The sequence below is a fragment of the Petromyzon marinus genome, chromosome 24 (genome assembly GCF_048934315.1).
Source record: "Petromyzon marinus isolate PM22_M1 ecotype Great Lakes invasive population chromosome 24, UKy_Petmar_22M1.pri1.0, whole genome shotgun sequence".
NCBI classification, from domain to species: Eukaryota; Metazoa; Chordata; class Hyperoartia; order Petromyzontiformes; family Petromyzontidae; genus Petromyzon; species Petromyzon marinus.
In genome coordinates this window covers 14,601,034-14,620,726 of record NC_133690.1, presented here as the reverse complement: position 1 = coordinate 14,620,726, position 19,693 = coordinate 14,601,034, and the positions used below count along the sequence as shown (strand labels likewise).

At 46.1% G+C, this 19,693-nt stretch overlaps 1 protein-coding gene across 1 annotated transcript in view; it reads left to right on the top strand.

The window, feature by feature from the left end:
• The window catches only part of NELL1 (neural EGFL like 1), a 123,867-nt gene that overhangs the window by 86,518 nt on the left and 17,656 nt on the right, over window positions 1–19,693 (top strand). The window contains exons 14-15 of the mRNA XM_032960037.2: window positions 5,727–5,849; window positions 10,587–10,682. Coding sequence (XP_032815928.2) covers window positions 5,727–5,849; window positions 10,587–10,682 — 219 coding nt within the window. The remainder of the gene's footprint in view (window positions 1–5,726; window positions 5,850–10,586; window positions 10,683–19,693) is intronic.

The window sequence follows — 19,693 nt, the reverse complement described above, 5'->3', positions numbered from 1 at the left end:
CTTCATATCGTGATTATCACAGCCCCATTTTATCTTTCCGATGTACATTATTTCCTGACAAATATGTTACGAAACAGCAAACTCATTAAATACATTTATGATTAAATAGCAATTATCCATTTAATTGCTATTTGAAACATTATTTCAGAGTAATTTGTGGCATGGTAATCATATGATGCTATCATGCAGGTAGTTTGGTAAACAATTTACTTATTTAAAGTGTAACTGACAGCATATGCATTATAAGCGCCATCATGTGTAAGGGTAAGAATGAATTATGGTAGGCTCATGGGTGAGTAAACTACAGTTGAAGGACGTTTAAATACTGTAATATTTTATTTGTACTTAGTACAGCAATGCACAAAAAACAACACGTTACATTTTTGTATGCAGTTCCAAAGTTACATTTAGATTTAAAGCTTTCGTGACTGCAGTAATTCATATTCTTAGCTCTTTCGGTAAAGTCACGTTGAAGGGAAACAATACAATAATAAAATATATATAAAACAATAAAAATTCTCACGACGTTTCGACCATAACACAAACACAAACGTGACTTTACCGAAAGAGCTAAGAATATGAATATAGTTCCAAAGTTGCGGGAAACTAATATCGCGAAAAATCAGGCTGACGTAAAATATATAGCCGATTGTGTAGCCGTTGGTGAAATACCGATCGCCAAAACTCAACCCTGTAAAAAAAAATATCTATAACGAAACGTCAACCCTGTAGGTTATGGGATTTGCGCTGCGTGGCGTTTGGCTCGCTGATCGCGTGCGGGCGGAACAGACTCTGAAGAAACTGCCAACGCGCGGGAGCGAGACGTCAGAAATCATACGGAACAACATGCGCGCGGCACAACCCCCAAAACACGTTGGGAGAGTCGCGAAACATCTTGGCCGCTAGACTCCTTGCAAACCGTTGCCTCATTAAGGGCTTGCTGGACCAAATTGGAGTGGGGGGGCGAAAGAGTCCCACACGTAATGTTTAATTTATCTTACCTTGCGTGCAATTATCCGCAGCGACCCATTTTGATTTGATTATATGCGGCATTGCGAGGCAACGGGCGGGGGGGGGGGAGGGTGTTGGGGGGTTGTGGGGGTGGGCTGTACTCTTCCAAATAATTATTTGGAGGGTGGGGGGGTGTTTTTCCAACCAGTAATTGCTCCGTCAAATCTGCCATAATCAGACCGGCTCGGTGGGTGGCTGTCATCATCCGCTGCCCTCAGCCCAGGGGCATCAATCATCCCCTCTCCAGAGGCCGGTGGAAATATATTAGCGATGGTGCAGCCTTATTGTACGTGGGCATATTTTTACACGAGGCGAGGATTATGGTTCGATCGCGGTGTTAATTTTCATTTGTAGTAAAATTTACAAACAATGCGCGTAACTTGCACGGAGAGGGAGAGAGAAATGCCACCCGTGAATGTGGGGCCCCGGTATGTTATACTGTTGGCTTAACCACCCCACCCCAAGTATCCTTTCCTAACTTTGCCCAGGCCTAGATTGCACCCGGCATTACAATATTTACGAGGCGCTTGCTTTCGCAAATATTTATTTGGGACAGATACCTGATGGAAGTATTTTTTTCTTAAATTAGGTGGGTGCCTTAGATGGAAACAACCAAACTACATCGCGATGTACCCTACTTTTAGTACAGTATTTATAATAGGAAATGGTTAAATGTGTACGATATTAATTGCGTATATGTCACCGTTATCCAAATGTATGGTAACAGACAGCTTTGTATGTAAATTATTGCAACGACTCATGAATTGGGCCACGAATATCTGGTTGTAATTCGTATTTTTTTGGAGGGGAGAGACTTGAGCTTGGGGTCATGGTACAGCTGTAGCCCCTCCTCCCCACCACTTCCCCCACCACCTCGTCACGCGTTACGAGCGCAACCAACGTGGGAAAGAGACCTGTCATGCATGTCTTGGTCGCGCACACAAGGCGCGTGACCGTCCGCGGCGTCGTCTTCGGACACGAAAGACAACGGCAACAGCGAGAACACAGCCCCCTTGCCCTACCCTACCATGTCACGAGGCCTGGATGCCAGCAAATGCATTGTGAAAAAAATAAATTGTGCGCGTGAGCCGGCGGTGCGCGTTTGAAAGGTCCAATCCGGACGAGGCCGTCTGCACCAACATCTCAGCGTCGAGACATGCATTAGGCCCAATTCGACAAAAGGCATGGTACATTTATCTTGAGTGGCACCTGCAATGTCCCGAATGGATAACTCCGCCTAAGTACGCCACGTGCACTTGACGACTCCCGCCAAGTGGAAGGCGTGCATGAACATTTTATCTCGCGAGTGTGCTCTTCGAACCACGTTTGGGGTCAATTTGCAGGAATATTATGTTGTTTATCGCACTTTGCTGCTTCCATAGAGGGAGGTGGTTTGTCGGGGGAGTTGTAGGGCGTCATTGCCGCCCCGTAATGGGCCATCTGTTATTGTGGATTATTGCGTCTAGGTCGGTAGAGCTGTTCTCCATCATAACATCGGTCGGGCTTCGCTGTCCATCGCCAGCATTCGGCAGTTAATTCCGCAGGGCACCGCTCTAAAACTCACCGCGCGGTAAAGAAACGCCAGATTACAAAACCGAACGCGTTAAAGAAAAACAACCCATATAATCGTTAAATGTATGATTCGTAAAACGATATATTTATTTATAATGGGAAAAATGTGTTGAAAACTTTCTGTGAGTAAATGCTCATTAAATACAGGGGCGAGGCCGTTGTAAGAGTCACAGTGTATATTTTTTTATTTTATTGTTTCCCTTCAACGTGACTTTACCGAAAGAACCAAGAATATAGTAGAAAGAGGTTAAGAAGAGGTGGATTGTGCAATGCATCTGAGCATTTTATCCTTGAATTCTCATCATTCCGCACACCAGCTTCGTCGTCCATACTGAAGCCAACTTAATATGAAGGGTGGCCTTAAATTTAGAATTTTCCACACTCTATTGACCAGCTTTCCCATATGCCGGCTATCAGCTGTAATTGAATTAATCACACCGCCCGTTATCTTGTTTTCAAAAGGTCTTTTATTTAATTTAATTTTTTAAGCTGACCTTTACGTATAGATTTTGTATAACTCCTTAATTGATGTATTGACTTTTTTCTTGACTCAAGGGAAGTGACCTCATTAATGCTGCGGCTGTCTTTTTGAAACTATCGCTACCTTAATAGCGTGAGGGCATTTCTTAAATCACTGCCCGTGTATGCAGGATTATTATAATTAATGCATTTTTAGCATGTGCTTAGCCAGTCAACCTGACAAGCATGAGCAAAGTTGTGGGTGTATATCCACATGAATCAAATTATGTCAAGTGAAAAGCCGCACCTCGCCAAAAGTCTTTTGTAACATTGGCTGGCGAATTTCAGTGGTCGACGTTTGTGAGTTGATAAATAACAGAAATTGCTTGAAAAGAACAGAAAACCTCGACTGGAATTCAGCAGAGAATTGCTCCAGCTTTTCTGCGCCCGTGCATTTCCTGAGTAGCGTCAGAAACTTTGAGATAACGGCACGTTTTTGCAAGCGCGCAAAAACAAGCGTCGGATGGGGGATTGTATCACACTCTGCATAATTTTTCATTATTTTTTTTCTTTCATTATGGCTGCGGGAAGCGATGTAATGTGGATGAGGTGAAGGGATACAAGTATGGATTCTTTTTTTTAAATTATGGAATATATAATGCCGTATTGGATAATTGCTTATCCCGCCAGAGTTAATCATTCCGATAACAATGTTAACACCACATTGTGTGCTTTTGCGGAGAAAGGGCCTTCTAATAGAAGACACGGGAAAAGAAATGTTCCAATTAAACAGATACAGTATGCTGCGAACTGGCTTATGAAATGATGAACAGTTTTAATAAATCTACAGGCCAGGATCTCAAAATGTTCCCTATTCTAAAGCAGCAATTCAAAGGTGGCGTTTTCGCAACTAACCGTATGAAATGTGCTCGTTATGCATCCGAAGCAAGCAAATTGAAACATAAGGGCCGAAGTAACCAGCTATATTTTGTGAGCCGCCGTCACGTCTCTGCCGTCAAAGTAGAATCGATACACTAGGCGACGTTTCGGGCGATGGGCCTTCTTCGTAGCTTGTTGGCTACGTACGGTGCGAAATATGTTCTACATACATACAATGAAAAATAAACAATTTACGATTCGGACAGTGGACCACGCCTCATCTCTCAGCTGCGAATAAGTGGCTGTTGCCTGAAAGGTCGCCGATTATATAAGTCTCTCCTTTTAGGGCCACGGTGTTATTGATTCATTCAGCGAGCGCGTGACCGCCCAGCCACGCGCCAGCGTCCTCCGTGGCCAAGTGTAGTTCCCGAAGAGACCTCCGCTGACCCTAATCAGTGGACGGTCATCAACATCACGCGGCATTGTTTGTGCAGTGCCACAGCTGCAAGTCTGGGGTTGGTCACGAATGCCCCGACGTTGGAGAGGGTTGGCTGCACAAGAGAGAACCTCGTCCTGCCCCGGAGTCTGTTCAGCTAGGCCCACCGATGGCGTGGCAGGGCGAAAAAAGGCGGAGATGCTGGAGGATCCGCAATGAGGAACTGGTTTGGGTGGCAATGGAATCGGCGTTCCAGTCGCGCCATCTGTCAGTACCCCGTTCACATTGGGGGGGGGAAACGAATGGTTCCTTCCAGCTAACTTGAATTCTTCGAACTTATGTTTTAAAAAATAAAATAAAAAATCCCCCTACCATCGCTACCAACCACCCAGTGTTACTGATGAACGCGTTGGGCTTTTGGTATGCGTGCCGTGCGTAACCACTGCCAACATTATCGCAAAAAAAACCACGCGGTGATGTCTTCGTAACACCAATGACCCCTGAGAAGGATTAGCAGTCATTTTATGTCTATATATTTTTGTTATGAATGCACGGTGCCCGGTAGTGCTTATTCAGAAAACGAAATCGTGTCGTTGGGGTAAACAGCTTCAGCACAAAGCAGCAGATGCCGGGGGACTCTGAGAAAAACAGAATCTCGTGTCTCTGCCTTTGTTTCGATAAGTTTCTGCGCAGTTATTGCTTCTGGAATGAGTGCAACCTAATGATAGCAGGCCTCACCTCTCAGCCCATTAATTACCACCCTGGAGAAACGATCCTCTTAATGGCCACCCTCGCTGACGGTGTGTGGGGGGGAATTAATGGAGTCGTCAAACAAAAGGAGTTTTTACGCCGTTGGTGCAACCGAAATTTGCATCGGTTTTTCAGCGTTTGTGTCGAAAAGGGAAAAACGGTAGACAGCGATTTTTTTGGTTTGTTGTTCCGTAAAGCTCTCTCCGGATTAACGCACTCCTTGACGCCGAGAGATGTAGCGGCTTTCTTCGGCACACCGTCTCGTCAAGCACTCCCTCTCTTTGTGCCAGGCTGGGAAGGGGAGGAGGAGACGTAGCTGCAGTGGCTTTCTTTATGGATTGTGTTAGATATTTTTTTGTACACTCTCTGGTTTTTAATCGGATTACGGATTCAGACCAGATGGCAAAGAAAGCAGTAAGATGTTTTTTTACTTACCCATGGCACATATATATTTTATATCCCCCCCCACCCCCCTTACAATGTTTGGGCATTTTCTTTCCATTTGTTCGCTCATTGCTACCCCGTTCATTTAATCAACTTTTGACACTATTGTTATGATGATGACATACTGTATTATGCGCGTGTGTATTGTCTGTGTGTGTGGTATTTTTTCTTACAGAGCACAATGAATGCATTAGCGGAACCCACAACTGTGACTCCAATGCCATCTGCACCAACACCGTGGGCAGCCACAGATGTACATGTGGCCCCGGTTACATCGGCAACGGAACGACTTGCCAGCGTACGTCCACGCACAATCGCACCACTCTGCGTTTTATTCGCGCTCTGAGGGTTGGAGTGTTTATGGAAAAAAAATCTGAACTCTGTAACGTCTGAAGGGAGCGTACGGAGTGTTGTTAGCAAAGCGATGGTCAAGGGCAACAGCGATCCTAAACGATTGTTGATACGTGTCAGAGGGAAAACACAGCAGAGCATGTGTACCTGAAATGGCTATTAAAGGCGAGACGTTAACTACCTTGCTTGGTCTACAGGAGGTCGTGGCTTCGATTCCGACCCTGATGTCTTCTGTATATTTGAAGTTTGCGTGTCTCTCTCCTCGTGGTCGCGTGGATTTTTTCCGGGTCCTCTGGTTTTTCCCTCCACATTTAGAAACACGTTTTTAGAAATGTTGTCTTCTACACATTTCCACATGATAGCCAGGTCGCTTCTGAAAAAGAGTTATATAGCTCAGTGGGCCTTGCCTGGTAAAACAAAACGTTTAGTTAGTTTAGACAGCATAACGATGAAAGATAGAGGCGGATGGGAGCAAGTTGGAATGCTTTTGGGAAAACTGAACTTTACAATGAATGGCAAAAAACGCAAGGTGCCTTGAAATGAACACTTTCAACCAGCGGATACTTCCTGCTCAGACGTGAAATGCAAAAAAAAAGTCCAAAGTAAAAAATTGCTCAGAGCAGCATGGAGTGTAGAATTCCACTGAGAGACGGATCAGGGAGCCAACCCACATCGGAGATTTCCGTTGGTTACTTGGTTTGATGCACCAAACCGCCCGCGATGATTGCCGCGTTCGCTCGCCAAGTTTCCCTCCTGCCGGCCAGCGTCGGAGACGGCGCTACCGCACGATGCGTCTCTCGGCAACTGGCGCGTCGGCGTTTGTAAAACATTGCCGTGTGACGTCCCCGCCAGCCGGCCCGCGCATTTTAATGCGATCATTGCCCTGTTTCTCAGCCGTGTTTGCAGTCATTATTATTTGAAGATGAATTACAACAACTTTTGCATTTTGATTTAAAGCTTTCGTGACTGCAGTAATTCATATTCTTAGTTTTTTCGGTAAAGTCACGTTGAAGGGAAACAACAAAATAATAAAATATATATAAAACAATAAAAATTCTCACGACGTTTCGACCATAACTCAAACGGTCATCTTCAGTTATGGTCGAAACGTCGTGAGAATTTTTATTGTTTTATATATATTATATTATTTTGTTGTTTCTCTTCAACGTGACTTTACCGAAAAAACTAAGAATATAACTTTTGCATTGTTTGCCGGGCGGCGGCGGTGGGTGCCGGGGGGGGGGGGGGGGTGGATTTGCACCGAGAGACGGAGAGGGAAAAGCGTGCATGAGAGAACATCCGCGAATAAGAGACGACATGCGAACGCGCGAGGCGCAGTCCAGAGACGGAGAGAGACAGGGGATAAGAAGTCCCAGAGACATGGGCCGGACACCGTTGCCAGAAGGCGCGATGGCCGGTGACCGAGACTAACGGTGGAGTTGCAACTGGGAGAGGGGACACGCTCTGCGTTTCCATCCCGACGACACCGGCAGTTGTCTGCACCGCACTTTATTTATCTCGCGCTTCAGCCGCGGCTAATTGAGGCAACTGAAGCCTGAATGCATAAACCACTGTTTCAGTCCAGACTCAATTAGGCACGCCCGTCGTCAGTAATACATAAAACATGGAGCGGATAGCACGGTCTGTTAAAGACTGTGCTCGCTTCTCGTAACGAAAGCGCCTCCGCAATTAGAAGAAGATTTACGTGCGGTTATTCCTGTAACAAACCAATCTTCTTCGTATGGCTGATGTTCATATTGAGAAACAACTATAACTTTGCGAGCGAAAATGTTTGAAAAGACGAAAGTTTTTTCATCGGTACGTACTGCCTGCTTTTGATATATGGTTCAAAAACAGGGTCATTAACAACAGCAAAAAAACGAACAAAAACTGAAAAGGGTGCAAAGAAGCATAGAGAGATGCACGCTTGGAATTGCATTGAGACGGAAAGGCCAACAGTTGGATTAGAGATTATACAAGGGTTAATGACACAATTCAAACTGTTAGGAAAAAGCGAGTGGGATTACGCAGGGATGGTGGTGGATGGTCAGAATCGTGACGGAGTGGCAGCCAAGGAATTAAATACGCGCCCTAGAGGGCGCCCGCCGAGGAGATGGAGTGAGTAAACCTACATGTCTGCACGTGCTAGGTAGGGGTTGCATTAACGGCTAAGGAGAGATGGTGATGGCTTGGGGAGGCCTTCATCCAGCAGTGGAATGATCTTGGCTCATCACGGTGACGATGGTAACTCCTGTACATGCCACCCATTCACTTGATTAGTTTCCTGAGAGTCTCTGACACTTCCGTTTGACCGATTCCCAAAATGACAGTGCACCGCATTAAATTAATCAACCATTTTACTGGAGGTGGCCAGAAGCCACAGAGGTCACATCACTGCCTCAGAACCACTGAGACCCTGGCTTTTAATGCGGGGAAGCCCGCCTGTGATTAAACTGGGCTCCCAGTATAGCGTCTTGATGGTGTCAGCCTGGTCTCAAATGTCTGAATAACAACAACAACACCCAGCGAATTAAATGTGGTTTTCAACTTCATACAAGTCACCTCTGACACCAAAAACATTTCAGCCTAAAGTTAATTCAGATGTAGTTCTGTTACGTCACGTTTCCCCGGGCAGTTTTTTAGAAACACGGTGATGCCACTGCTAACTGATGGAGATTGGAGTGTAATTTGTGCAGCTGCCAAAGCCTCGTAATTAAACGGCTCAAATGATGTAGGTTGCACGTTGCACCATTTCTTATACGAACCGTTTAATTGCATTAACCATCTACCACTTTGGTTTCACTTCCATTTATAACGCAAGCACAAAAAAAGGCTTTTACATTTTTTTTAAGGAAGAGGGTTTGTGGGGCATAGTTTCCTGCAGCCACAATGACTGGACTGTAATTTGTAACATGGGGTGCACTAAGGGTAGGACTGCAATAATTTTAAGTGGCACAATCAGCGATGATCCAGGCAAGCTCTTTTCTAATTGGTTTGGTGGTGGCAGAGGACACCTATGGATTATTACAGGCTGCAGAAAACGTTGCCTTTGCTGTGACAGAGCAAATTTCCTGACCCTCGAATCGTCATATAGTGAGCAGACGCCTGTTTAACGCCACCACATTTCTGGAAGGCTCATCCGTGCCTTAGTTAGTGGCCTTAAGTCAGCGAACGGCCTTCCTCTCTCTCTCTCTCTGACCTTTGGCAGCAGCCTAGTGGCTCATCGGCACCAGCCTATTCCCTTTCAAACCCCCGGACCACTGCACAGGCAGCAGCACCACCAGGGGGTGGCCTTTGTGAAACCATGGACAAATCTGGCTGTACGCCTGATGATGCTGGTTGTAATTACTGGCGGGAAAAAACGTCGTACTTGAATTGTAAATGGTGTGGGTTTACTCTCAAATATACCGGTGTTGCTGAACTAGTAACTAATTGGCACGTTTTGTTTACGTGACAAAATTACTTATTGGCTGTGTCCGGGTGGTGTCAGGTTTAGCGATGCGTTCATATGTACGCGATCGAACCCATGCACCTTTATTGTGGACCAGGATTATGCTTAACCAAATGAGGGCGGATCGGTCGGCTCGCCGTCGTAAAACTGCACGTCGATGTTGACCGGATTGAACATGGTTTTGCGAGCATGAGCATCAATTGCAGTTTCCGTAACGTGAGAGAAGTCTGTCCAGGAGGTTTGCCGTGTATTGAAAGGCAACGTTGTGACTCATTGCTTACAGCTGTCAGTGCCTGAGGCAGGAAGGGAAACCCTTCTTTTTAGAGACACATGTATGTATGTTGAACTTCTATTGCACCTTATGTTGCGAACCGTGCTAATCGGAAGTGCAAGGGAAGGACAGCAAACTAAACACAAAAAGCAGTTCGAAAGAAAAGAGTTTTTAGTCTAAATTTAAAAGTGCATAGCTCCAGTGGCGTCCTAATATCGGAAGGAAGAGCGTTCCAGACGGCCGCAGAAGCGCATTTGAAAGCACGCGATGCAGTCACTGTCTTTTGTTCCACGGTTAGCCAAAACGTCGCTGCGAGGATGACCGTAGTTTTCGTGATGGTTTATGCTTCTTGGCCAGATCAGCGAGGCAATGTATTCGTTCAGTAACTGGAAGCCAATGCAGCTCAACGAGCACTGGAAGGACATGGTCGGATCTTGCAGTACTCATCCGTTCATTGAAAACAACGTCTTGCAGTGTAATTCAATGAATGCTTTGGAAATACACTGAGAGATGGAGAAATATTTGGATCGGAGAACAAACACAAATCAAGGATTTAATTTCAAACTCTTTAAAAGATGGAAGTGGACCTGGGCAGGGCACATCACGAGAATGGGGGTTTATGGCCGATGGACATATGGGCTGGGTAGAGTGGCAGCCGAAGGAGCGACCGCGCCCAGCAGGATGACCACCACTGAGGCGGAGCGCTGAGATCTGCGCGCATCCACGAGAGAGACAGATTTGTGGCATCACAGGGCTGTCCCGAATGGCAGTGACATACGCGGGGAGGTCTTTATCCAAGTTTGGATAGAACATTGCTAATAATGACGATGACGACGACGATTATGATGATGATAATGATGATGTTGAAGAAGATTCAGAAATAAATTCTGCTTTTAGTTTGACTTTCCCCACCCTTGTCTGCCCCGGACTCTTCACGCAACTCCTCCCCACGGCGGCCCCAGCCTTCTGCGACGGCGGCTGTAAGAATGGAGGGAGCTGCGTGTCCCCCAACGTCTGCCTCTGTCAGTCCGGCTTCAAGGGCGAGCTCTGCGAAACCGGTGAGTGCCTCCAATGCTGTGCGCTTCCAGAGCCATTCAATATGAAAGCCGAGCTGCGACCGGTCCTGGGCCTCCCCTAAGTCGACTCGGCCTCAAATTTAGTACCTGGTGCGGTGTGTAAACATCGCCACTTGGTGGACAAAGGCGGCCGGGCGTGGTGCTGGCCACCTACCCCCTCGTCTGCCATGCCGGCCTTCATAGCTGCTACTCGCGAACATCACTTGCCCCAACAGTCTGTTAAGGCTATACGGGGGATCTTGATCATTCTTTGTTGGAATATGATGAGGTGGCAAGATGGGCAAGTCTTGTGGATAAGCACTCTTTATTACTTACGGTCCCCGGGTCATGCTCTGCTTTGGGGTTAATTTCAATGTGAAAACTCCACCGAAAGTTTTCCTGGGCTCTCGATGAAATGGGTTAAATAATGGCACGTGGAAGGCTTGCCTGTGAGTTGAGCGTTGGCCCTCTCATTACCGTGTTGCATTAGCGTGGGGAAATTTAGTAGGGCAGGCCTCCGCTAGAGCATTCAATCATCCATACCGAGTGCTGTAATGAGACAGTTCAAGTTCAGTTGATTTAGAGCACCTGAATGATTAGTAGTTGTCTTATAAATACCGACCCATGAGTCACACTTTGAATAATGTGGCTGATTATGTAATCAAGAGGGAAGTGGTCCTACTGCTGTGCTATGAACCTTGCAACTCGAATTCGATTTCCAGCGACGGCCGACAGTGGTGAGTGATATGTCAATGGCGAGCGACATATAAACAGGTCCTGCCTTCGCCAACCCGCCCTGACCAGCGTGGCGATCAAGATGCCATCATGGCCAAAGCCACTGATGCCACAAAGCTTCGCCAACGCTTACTACCCTCTGCCAGATCCCCGCAGACGCTGCAGAGTCGACATGCGATCTGCCCCTCCCAGGCAGATCCTATCCCACCATCTGGCCTTGCAGGTGTTCCCTTTGGTCGTCTGGCGGAGGTTTGGTAAAAAAACAAACCCGATGAACATCGTGGCATGGGGAGGCCTTCATCTAGACTTTGATTGCACCCGCCATCTAAATAATTTCTCGCTTGTACTGTTTTTTTATTATGTCAAGCCCATATTCTTTGGCTCTTTCGGTAAAGTCACGTGGATAGGTTCAAAGAAAAGAACAAAAAGCGATCGTCATCAGAAGGAAAAAAAGAGTTAAGCCCCTTGATGAAAGGCATTCTAAACATCTAAAATAAGATAATAAGATGAGATTAAATAGAGTCTGTAAATAATTACTCGATTATTATCATTATTTAATCCAGAAATGCCAATAGCCTCAGAGAAAGAATAAGTAATTCTACCTGCTTTGCAGATATTGTGGGACAAATTACATTTCGATAATGGATTTTGCCACGAAGATCACTACTCAAGAGAACTCCATTACGCTCTGCCAACCTATCATCAGTTTAATAAGAATGCATGATTATTTTACAGCCCTTTGCCAATCCACTGCTGGATTCGGGCCACCCCGCACCGTGTCGGTCATGGGGGTCGTTTGACTGTACCTCATCACTCTGGTGAGTGCGGGTTCTATGTTATGGTTGGGGAGGGCTCCTGCCGCTTTAGTTATCATTCAACAGGCCCAGAGGCCCAGAACGCAAAGCAGCCAGCAACAAACAGCACTGCTGAAGCTGCAATAGATAATTGCGTTTGTAAATTGCTGTCAAGTGCCTTGGATTAAGGCACTTTAATCCGAGGCACTTTAGTGGTGTAGTTATTTATGGTGACAGGAGCACAGGTGGGAGTGGTTAAGGAGGGTTTAGTGTAGGGTCTGGTTATAGCTGGGGTGGAGGATTGGGAGTAGCAGGAGGGGCAGTGATAGGGGTTGGGGTAGTGATAGGGGTTGGGGAGGTGATAGGGGTTGGGGTAGTGATAGGGGTTGGGGTAGTGATAGGGGTTGGGGTAGTGATAGGGGTTGGGGTAGTGATAGGGGTTGGGGTAGTGATAGGGGATGGGGTAGTGATATGGGTTGGGGTAGTGATAGGGGTTGGGGTAGTGATAGGGGTTGGGGTAGTGATAGCGGTTGGAGTAGCTAGGGGTTGGGGTAGTGATAGGGGTTGGGGTAGTGATAGGGGTTGGGGTAGTGATAGGGGTTGGGGTAATGATAGGGGTTTGGGTGGTGGTAGGGATTTCAGTTTATTTATTTTGGTATAGACCTGTGAGCCATTCGGCTCTTGAATCGGGTGCAACCACAACAAACAAAAAAACAAAAACACGAACAAGAAAACATCTTAAAGTGACTATGTGACTATGCAAACAGAAAATCCATGAAAAAAACAGCAAAATATTCCTGAAAAAAGCACCTTACACCAACGCTGTGTGCAAAAAAATCCTAGTGTAATGCAAGTCAAACAACAACAACCACAAGAAAACTTAGATTAAGTACATCATGTCCAAACCAAAAAACTTTTCGAAATCACCAAAAAATAAAGCTATAATTGCAACGTAACAGTGATCACAGGGACTGTGACCGAATTTTTACAATAGACTACATAAATAACATGTAACACCAAATCCTAGAGCCATAGCTGGCTGCATGAGTTACTCCACGATAACAGAAGCATCAATCGGAGTATCAAATTTTTTAATGCACCTTTAAGATCAGCACGCTAAATCAAAATACAGATAATACTTTGCAGCGTCATCCGGAGCGAAACATTTTATTTCATTTTATGCCAATGAATAGCAGTGGCAGCTAGGGGTGTACAACTCCTCTAGAGCAGCTTTGAGAGAAGATCTCATTGGTAGCAATTCAAGTTGCAGTTTATTGGCAATAGCATTCCAGACCCTGGGGGCATCAATAGCAAAGGCCCTTCCTCCAGTTTTTGTACGGCAATAGGGAATGTGAAGCTGGTAAATGAGCGAAGACCTGAGGTCAAGTTTGTTCTTTGAAACAGAGAGGAGATCCAGCAGGTAGTCTGCGGATTTTTTTGTAAGTACAAGTTGTCGAACATTAAGAGATGTTAAGTTTGACCCAATGTAGAGATCACACTGGTGAGTCCTATATGGGCAGTTCAATGTAAATCTTAAGGCCGAGTGATAGATGGAATCAAGCTTCTTCAGTACAATACTTGGGGCTGATTTATACACGATGGTACAGTAGTCAAGTAGAGGCAGTATGGTAGCTTTTATCAATTCCAAACGGAACATTGGGGGGAAGCAGTGCTTGTGTCGATGCAGAAAACCAATTTTTATTTTTGTCTTTTTACCAATATAACCAATGTGATCTTCAAAATTCAGTTTTGAATCCAGGATGACCCCAAGATGCTTATAGATCTTGACTTGCTCTATTTGATCATTTTTTAAGGAATGTAATTGGGGAAAAATAACTTCCTGCTTTAGTCCTGGTGAGAAGCATAGCACCTTGGTTTTGGAGGTATTCAGGACTAGATTAAGAGCAACTAGCTGATGTGGTAGTTTGTTGAAATCACCCTGTAGCTTAGCAATCACGTCATCCAGAGAGTGGCCAGCAGTAATCAGTATCGTGTCATCTGCAAAAAGATTTACCCTGGAATGATCCAGGTCAGTGCCCAAGTCATTGACATAAAGAGAGAACAAAAGGGGGCCGAGGATGGAAACCTGTGGAACCCCATTTGTTATCTTAACACTGTTTGACCTCCAACCATCTGTGAATACAGTTTGGGTGTGAGAAAAGAGGTAATTTTGTAACAATTTAACTGCGTTTTCGTAAAAACTGAGGCAACTTAGTTTACTAAGCAGGGTGTTGTGGTCTACTGTATCAAAAGCTTTGCACAGGTCTAGAAAAAGACAGGCACAGTACTGCTTATTATCAAGGCTACTGTAAATGTGATTCAGAGAGTCTAATGCAGCAGATGTGGTGCTGTATTTTTTTCGGAACCCAGATTGTTTTAGATGTAGTAGATTGTTGGTGGACAGGAAACTACTAACTTGGTAGGTCAATAATTTTTCAAAAAATTTCATCAACGGGGACAAAATTGAGATAGGTCGGTAGTTATTTGGATCATCTTTAGGGCCCCCTTTGTGAAGTGGACGGACATAGGAATGTTTCCATTCTAGAGGAACTGATGCGTCTTTGATGGACAGGTTGAAAATATGGGCTATAGGTTTGTATATTAGGTGACCAACAGTTAGTAGAGCAAAGACGGGAATACTATCTGCTCCGGTAGAGGAGGACCCTTTGAGGTAGGACAGTTGTTTCAGAACATTACTTTTGTGGATTGGCTGGAAACAAAATTCGTTTAATGTTTGGACAGGGGTGTAGGAATTTGCATGAGCAGGGGTGACTCCCAATACATTATCAAAAAGATTACCAGCTTCAGAAAAATTAAGGTTAAAATTGTCAACTATTTTTTTGGGATCTGAAAAATATTCCCCATTTCGGTTAAGCTCAATGGGCAGATTGTCTGTTTTGGATGCCTTTTTGATACATTTGATTGTTTTCCAGAAAATCCTGGCATTTCCATGTGATTCCAGGAGAGTGGAGGAAAAGTAGGCATTTTTTGCATGCCGTATTTTTTTGACGCATCTATTCCTTAAAATCCTGTATTCTAGCCAGTCATTGACCAAATTACTTTTTTGAGCACATGCCCAAGCCTTGTCCCTAGTTTTCATGAGCTTTTTAATCAAAAGATCAAACCTTTAGTTTTAAATCTTAGCAACGGAGCATGTTTGTTAAGAATTTGGAGAAACGTGTACCTGAAGATCTCCCAAGCCGTAGTCAGGTTGGGTGTATCACAGACCTTGTCAATATCCGAGTGAAGCACATCATTAGTAGATGCCTGAGTGCTGAAGTGTCTCATAGAGTGCTTCTCAACCAATATAGGGGGGCTTTGGGTCTGGCTGATGATCTCACCCCAATAATGAAGGAGTGATCACTAAGGTTATTACCCAGAACACCAGTCAGTGTGAAACTGTGAGGGGCATTTGTCAATAGGACGTCAAGCAGAGATGACTGTCCCGGATTTTTTAGATTGGGTCTTGTGGGGACATTTCTTAATTGAAACAGATTAAATTTATCTGCAAAATTTGTGGCCACGGCCGGCGGTTTTAGCCAATTCCAATTTAGATCACCCACTAAAACTATTTCACCTTGAGGGAGGCCCCCAAAAAGCTCTCTCAGTGCAGATGCAGCTTCAACATCCTTCCAACTAGGCGGTCGATAGCAGCACACTACCAATATCTGTTGATTATTTGGGAGAGTTATTTTGAGAGCCAGACCTTCAAAGCAACACTTTTTAAACAAGGAGTGAGCTAGTGAACATGCAATAGTATTACGAACATAGATGGCAATTCCACCTCCTTTAGATCCTCGGTCAAGCCGAAAAAGGTTGTAGTTGTCAATCGCAATCTGCAAGTCATTGACAGCAGGAGTGAGAAATGTTTCTGTTAGGAAAAAAATGTCTGGGTCAAGATTTGCCACTTCTAGTTTTAGTTGAGTTAATTTAATCACAAGCCCTCTGATGTTGACATGTAGAACACCAACACCTTTCCTGCCAAAAAATCTACAGAATTATACGAGTTCTTTTCATTTGGGTCAGGATGAAGCTCAATACCACCCAGAAATAAGAAAAGTAGAATTAATAGTTTGCACAAGTATTTTCGGTGAAAGGATGAAGAGCGGCGAAGCTTGGACGAATAGCAGTAGCTCGCAGATGGTGTTATTTTTAAGAGCAGAATGAAGTTTGGAAGGAGTGCTGGTGAAGTAATGGGACAAAGATAGGGTTTAAAAGGATACAATGATGGAGTGTAGAAGTGTCTATGAGCTGTTTCATTAGCAGGTGTAGTGGCAAATTGAGCAACAAGTATGGACGCAAAGTAACGAGGGTAGCTGTTTGTAGAGTTGAGTGTGGCACTAGATATGGCCGTGAGGGACAGCAGTAGGATACACAGCAGGAGAATTGCCATCTCTAAAATATCCGGGGTAAACACAGATTAACACACAAGCGAAAAAGAAAAAATATATACTTGTAGGCCGAGCACGAGAAAACGTCTTGCCGCACTCGTCACACATGCACGGCTTCTCGCCCATGTGCTAGGGTTGAACAGCCCCCCCCCCCACCAGACAGGGACAGCAGATTTTTGGCTGTTGTGGGCTCAGCTGAACCGCTTGCACCGCCTCCTTTCCCCGCCGCAGGATGGTGCTCGAGCTAGCCCTTCTAGAGCTCAGCCCACGACTGGAATGTCGTTTCTTGGCCTCTCGTGTCTCTGCTGCCCGACCAGACGGCCCCACTGAAACCCACACAGGGGACTACGACCCTTGGCCGTCTTGACGATCTCCGGGAAGTTTTCCAGGAACATAGCTTGGGGTCCGTTGCAATGTTGCCTTGGCAGGAACACAGCTTGGGGTCCGTAGTAATGTTGCCTTGGCATTTACACAGCTTGGGGTCTGTGGCAATGCTGCCCTGGCAGGAACACAGCCTGGGATCCGTGGAAATGTTGCCTTGGCAGGAACACAGCTTGGAGTCCGTGGCAATGTTGCCTTGGCAGGATTTACTAGGCCTCACTCAGGCTGCGCCAAGTGCACAATTAGTTAGGGGTAGTGATAGGGGTGGGGTAGTGATAGGGGCTGGGGTAGTGATAGGGGTTGGGGTAGTGATAGGGATGGGGTAGTGATAGGGGTTGGGGTAGTAGTGATAGGGGTTGGGGTAGTGGTAGGGGTTGGGTTAGTGATAGGGGTGGGGTAGTGATAGGGGTTGGGGTAGTGATAGGGATTGGGGCAGTGATAGGGGTTGGGGAAGTGATAGGGGTTGGGGTAGTGAAAGGGGTTGGGGTAGTGATAGGGGTTGAGGTAGTGATAGGGGTTGGGGTAGTGATCGGGGTTGGGGTAGTGATCGGGGTTGGCGCAGTGATCGGGTGTTGGCGCAGTGATGGGGTAGTGATAGAGGTTGGGGTAGTGATAGGAGTTGGGGTAGTGATAGGGGTTGGTAGCAGTAGAAGAGATGGGGATCGCTTTCAAGGAGGAAAGGAAGCAGGTTAGAGTTAAGGTAACTGTTTCGTGTGCTGCAGCGGCAGTTTGTTCCAGTGAAGGGGAGCAAGAAGGGACAAGGGATGAAAGTGTGAGTGCGCGCAGGTCGGGGTTGAACTCACGTCGCCCGGTTTTTGAGCACAGTGCGCTAACCACTGCGCCGAAATGCTCGCTCCCCCCGCCATAGTCGGTTGAGGTTTTTGAAAACGGCCTTTGGATGAAAAATTTGTGCGGGATGTGTTCCGTGAGATTGTCGCGAAATCGGACATGACCTCCCCGCCCCGGTGCTCCCAGCAGCAAGCACATGGATAGAGCACCACCACGCACTCCCTCCCCTAAGTGGCATTGCATGTTCCCATGATTTAGTGATGACGTTCGCAAGAAGGCAGAAATAACCATTGCGAGCGCAGTGCAAAAATGAACTCTACAATTGTACATGATCACAAAAATGCCATCAATAGGCTTTCATTATTACCATTGCACGCTTATTTACAACTCTTCTATTGCCGTTTTCTCTCAAGACGTTCACATTTGCTTCATTCCGAGAAAGGGATTTCACGTCAGTGCTCGCTTTCTCAGCATAATCGTGGGCATTGTGTGTGCTGTGAAGTTGTTATTTCTGAAACAAAATAACAAAAATCTTAAGCCCATCTCCGTTAGATAGCCTTCATTACACGTTGTTTCATTTGTTTCCTCGATATGCCTTCACAGCAAGTGTGCTTTGTAATGAACCTTCTGCTTCGTCAAGCAGGGACGATTGAAGCTTAACTTTGTTAGCTATTTCGAATATTTTTTTAATTGTTTATTTTCTGTTTAGCGACTTCACACCGCCTCTCACTTAAAACCGAGGTGATTGCAGCCAATGTATGAAGTCATCACGCACAGTGGCAGTGTCTTTGCGTGCATGCCACAACAAACATGGCTACGTCGTATCTCCGATGTGCTTTCGTGTTGTCCCGCCCATCGTCCGGTACAAATGTCTGACGTTTCGCCACCCGTGCCGGAAGCTTCAGATCAGTTTCCGAAGGAGCGGGCGAGGCGAAAAGTTGGACATCGCGCCGAACAGCATGCGGGTACAACCGCAAACACACACTTCGGAGAGCCAATAGTGAGAGCAGAACAGCATGCGGGTACAACCGCAAACACACACTTCGGAGAGCCAATAGTGAGAGCAGAACAGCATGCGGGTACAACCGCAAACACACACTTCGGAGAGCCAATAGTGAGAGCAGAACAGCATGCGGGTACAACCGCAAACACACACTTCGGAGAGCCAATAGTGAGAGCAGAACAGCATGCGGGTACAACCGCAAACACACACTTCGGAGAGCCAATAGTGAGAGCAGAACAGCATGCGGGTACAACCGCAAACACACACTTCGGAGAGCCAATAGTGAGAGCAGAACAGCATGCGGGTACAACCGCAAACACACACTTCGGAGAGCCAATAGTGAGAGCAGAACAGCATGCGGGTACAACCGCAAACACACACTTCGGAGAGCCAATAGTGAGAGCAGAACAGCATGCGGGTACAACCGCAAACACACACTTCGGAGAGCCAATAGTGAGAGCAGAACAGCATGCGGGTACAACCGCAAACACACACTTCGGAGAGCCAATAGTGAGAGCAGAACAGCATGCGGGTACAACCGCAAACACACACTTCGGAGAGCCAATAGTGAGAGCAGAACAGCATGCGGGTACAACCGCAAACACACACTTCGGAGAGCCAATAGTGAGAGCAGAACAGCATGCGGGTACAACCGCAAACACACACTTCGGAGAGCCAATAGTGAGAGCAGAACAGCATGCGGGTACAACCGCAAACACACACTTCGGAGAGCCAATAGTGAGAGCAGAACAGCATGCGGGTACAACCGCAAACACACACTTCGGAGAGCCAATAGTGAGAGCAGAACAGCATGCGGGTACAACCGCAAACACACACTTCGGAGAGCCAATAGTGAGAGCAGAACAGCATGCGGGTACAACCGCAAACACACACTTCGGAGAGCCAATAGTGAGAGCAGAA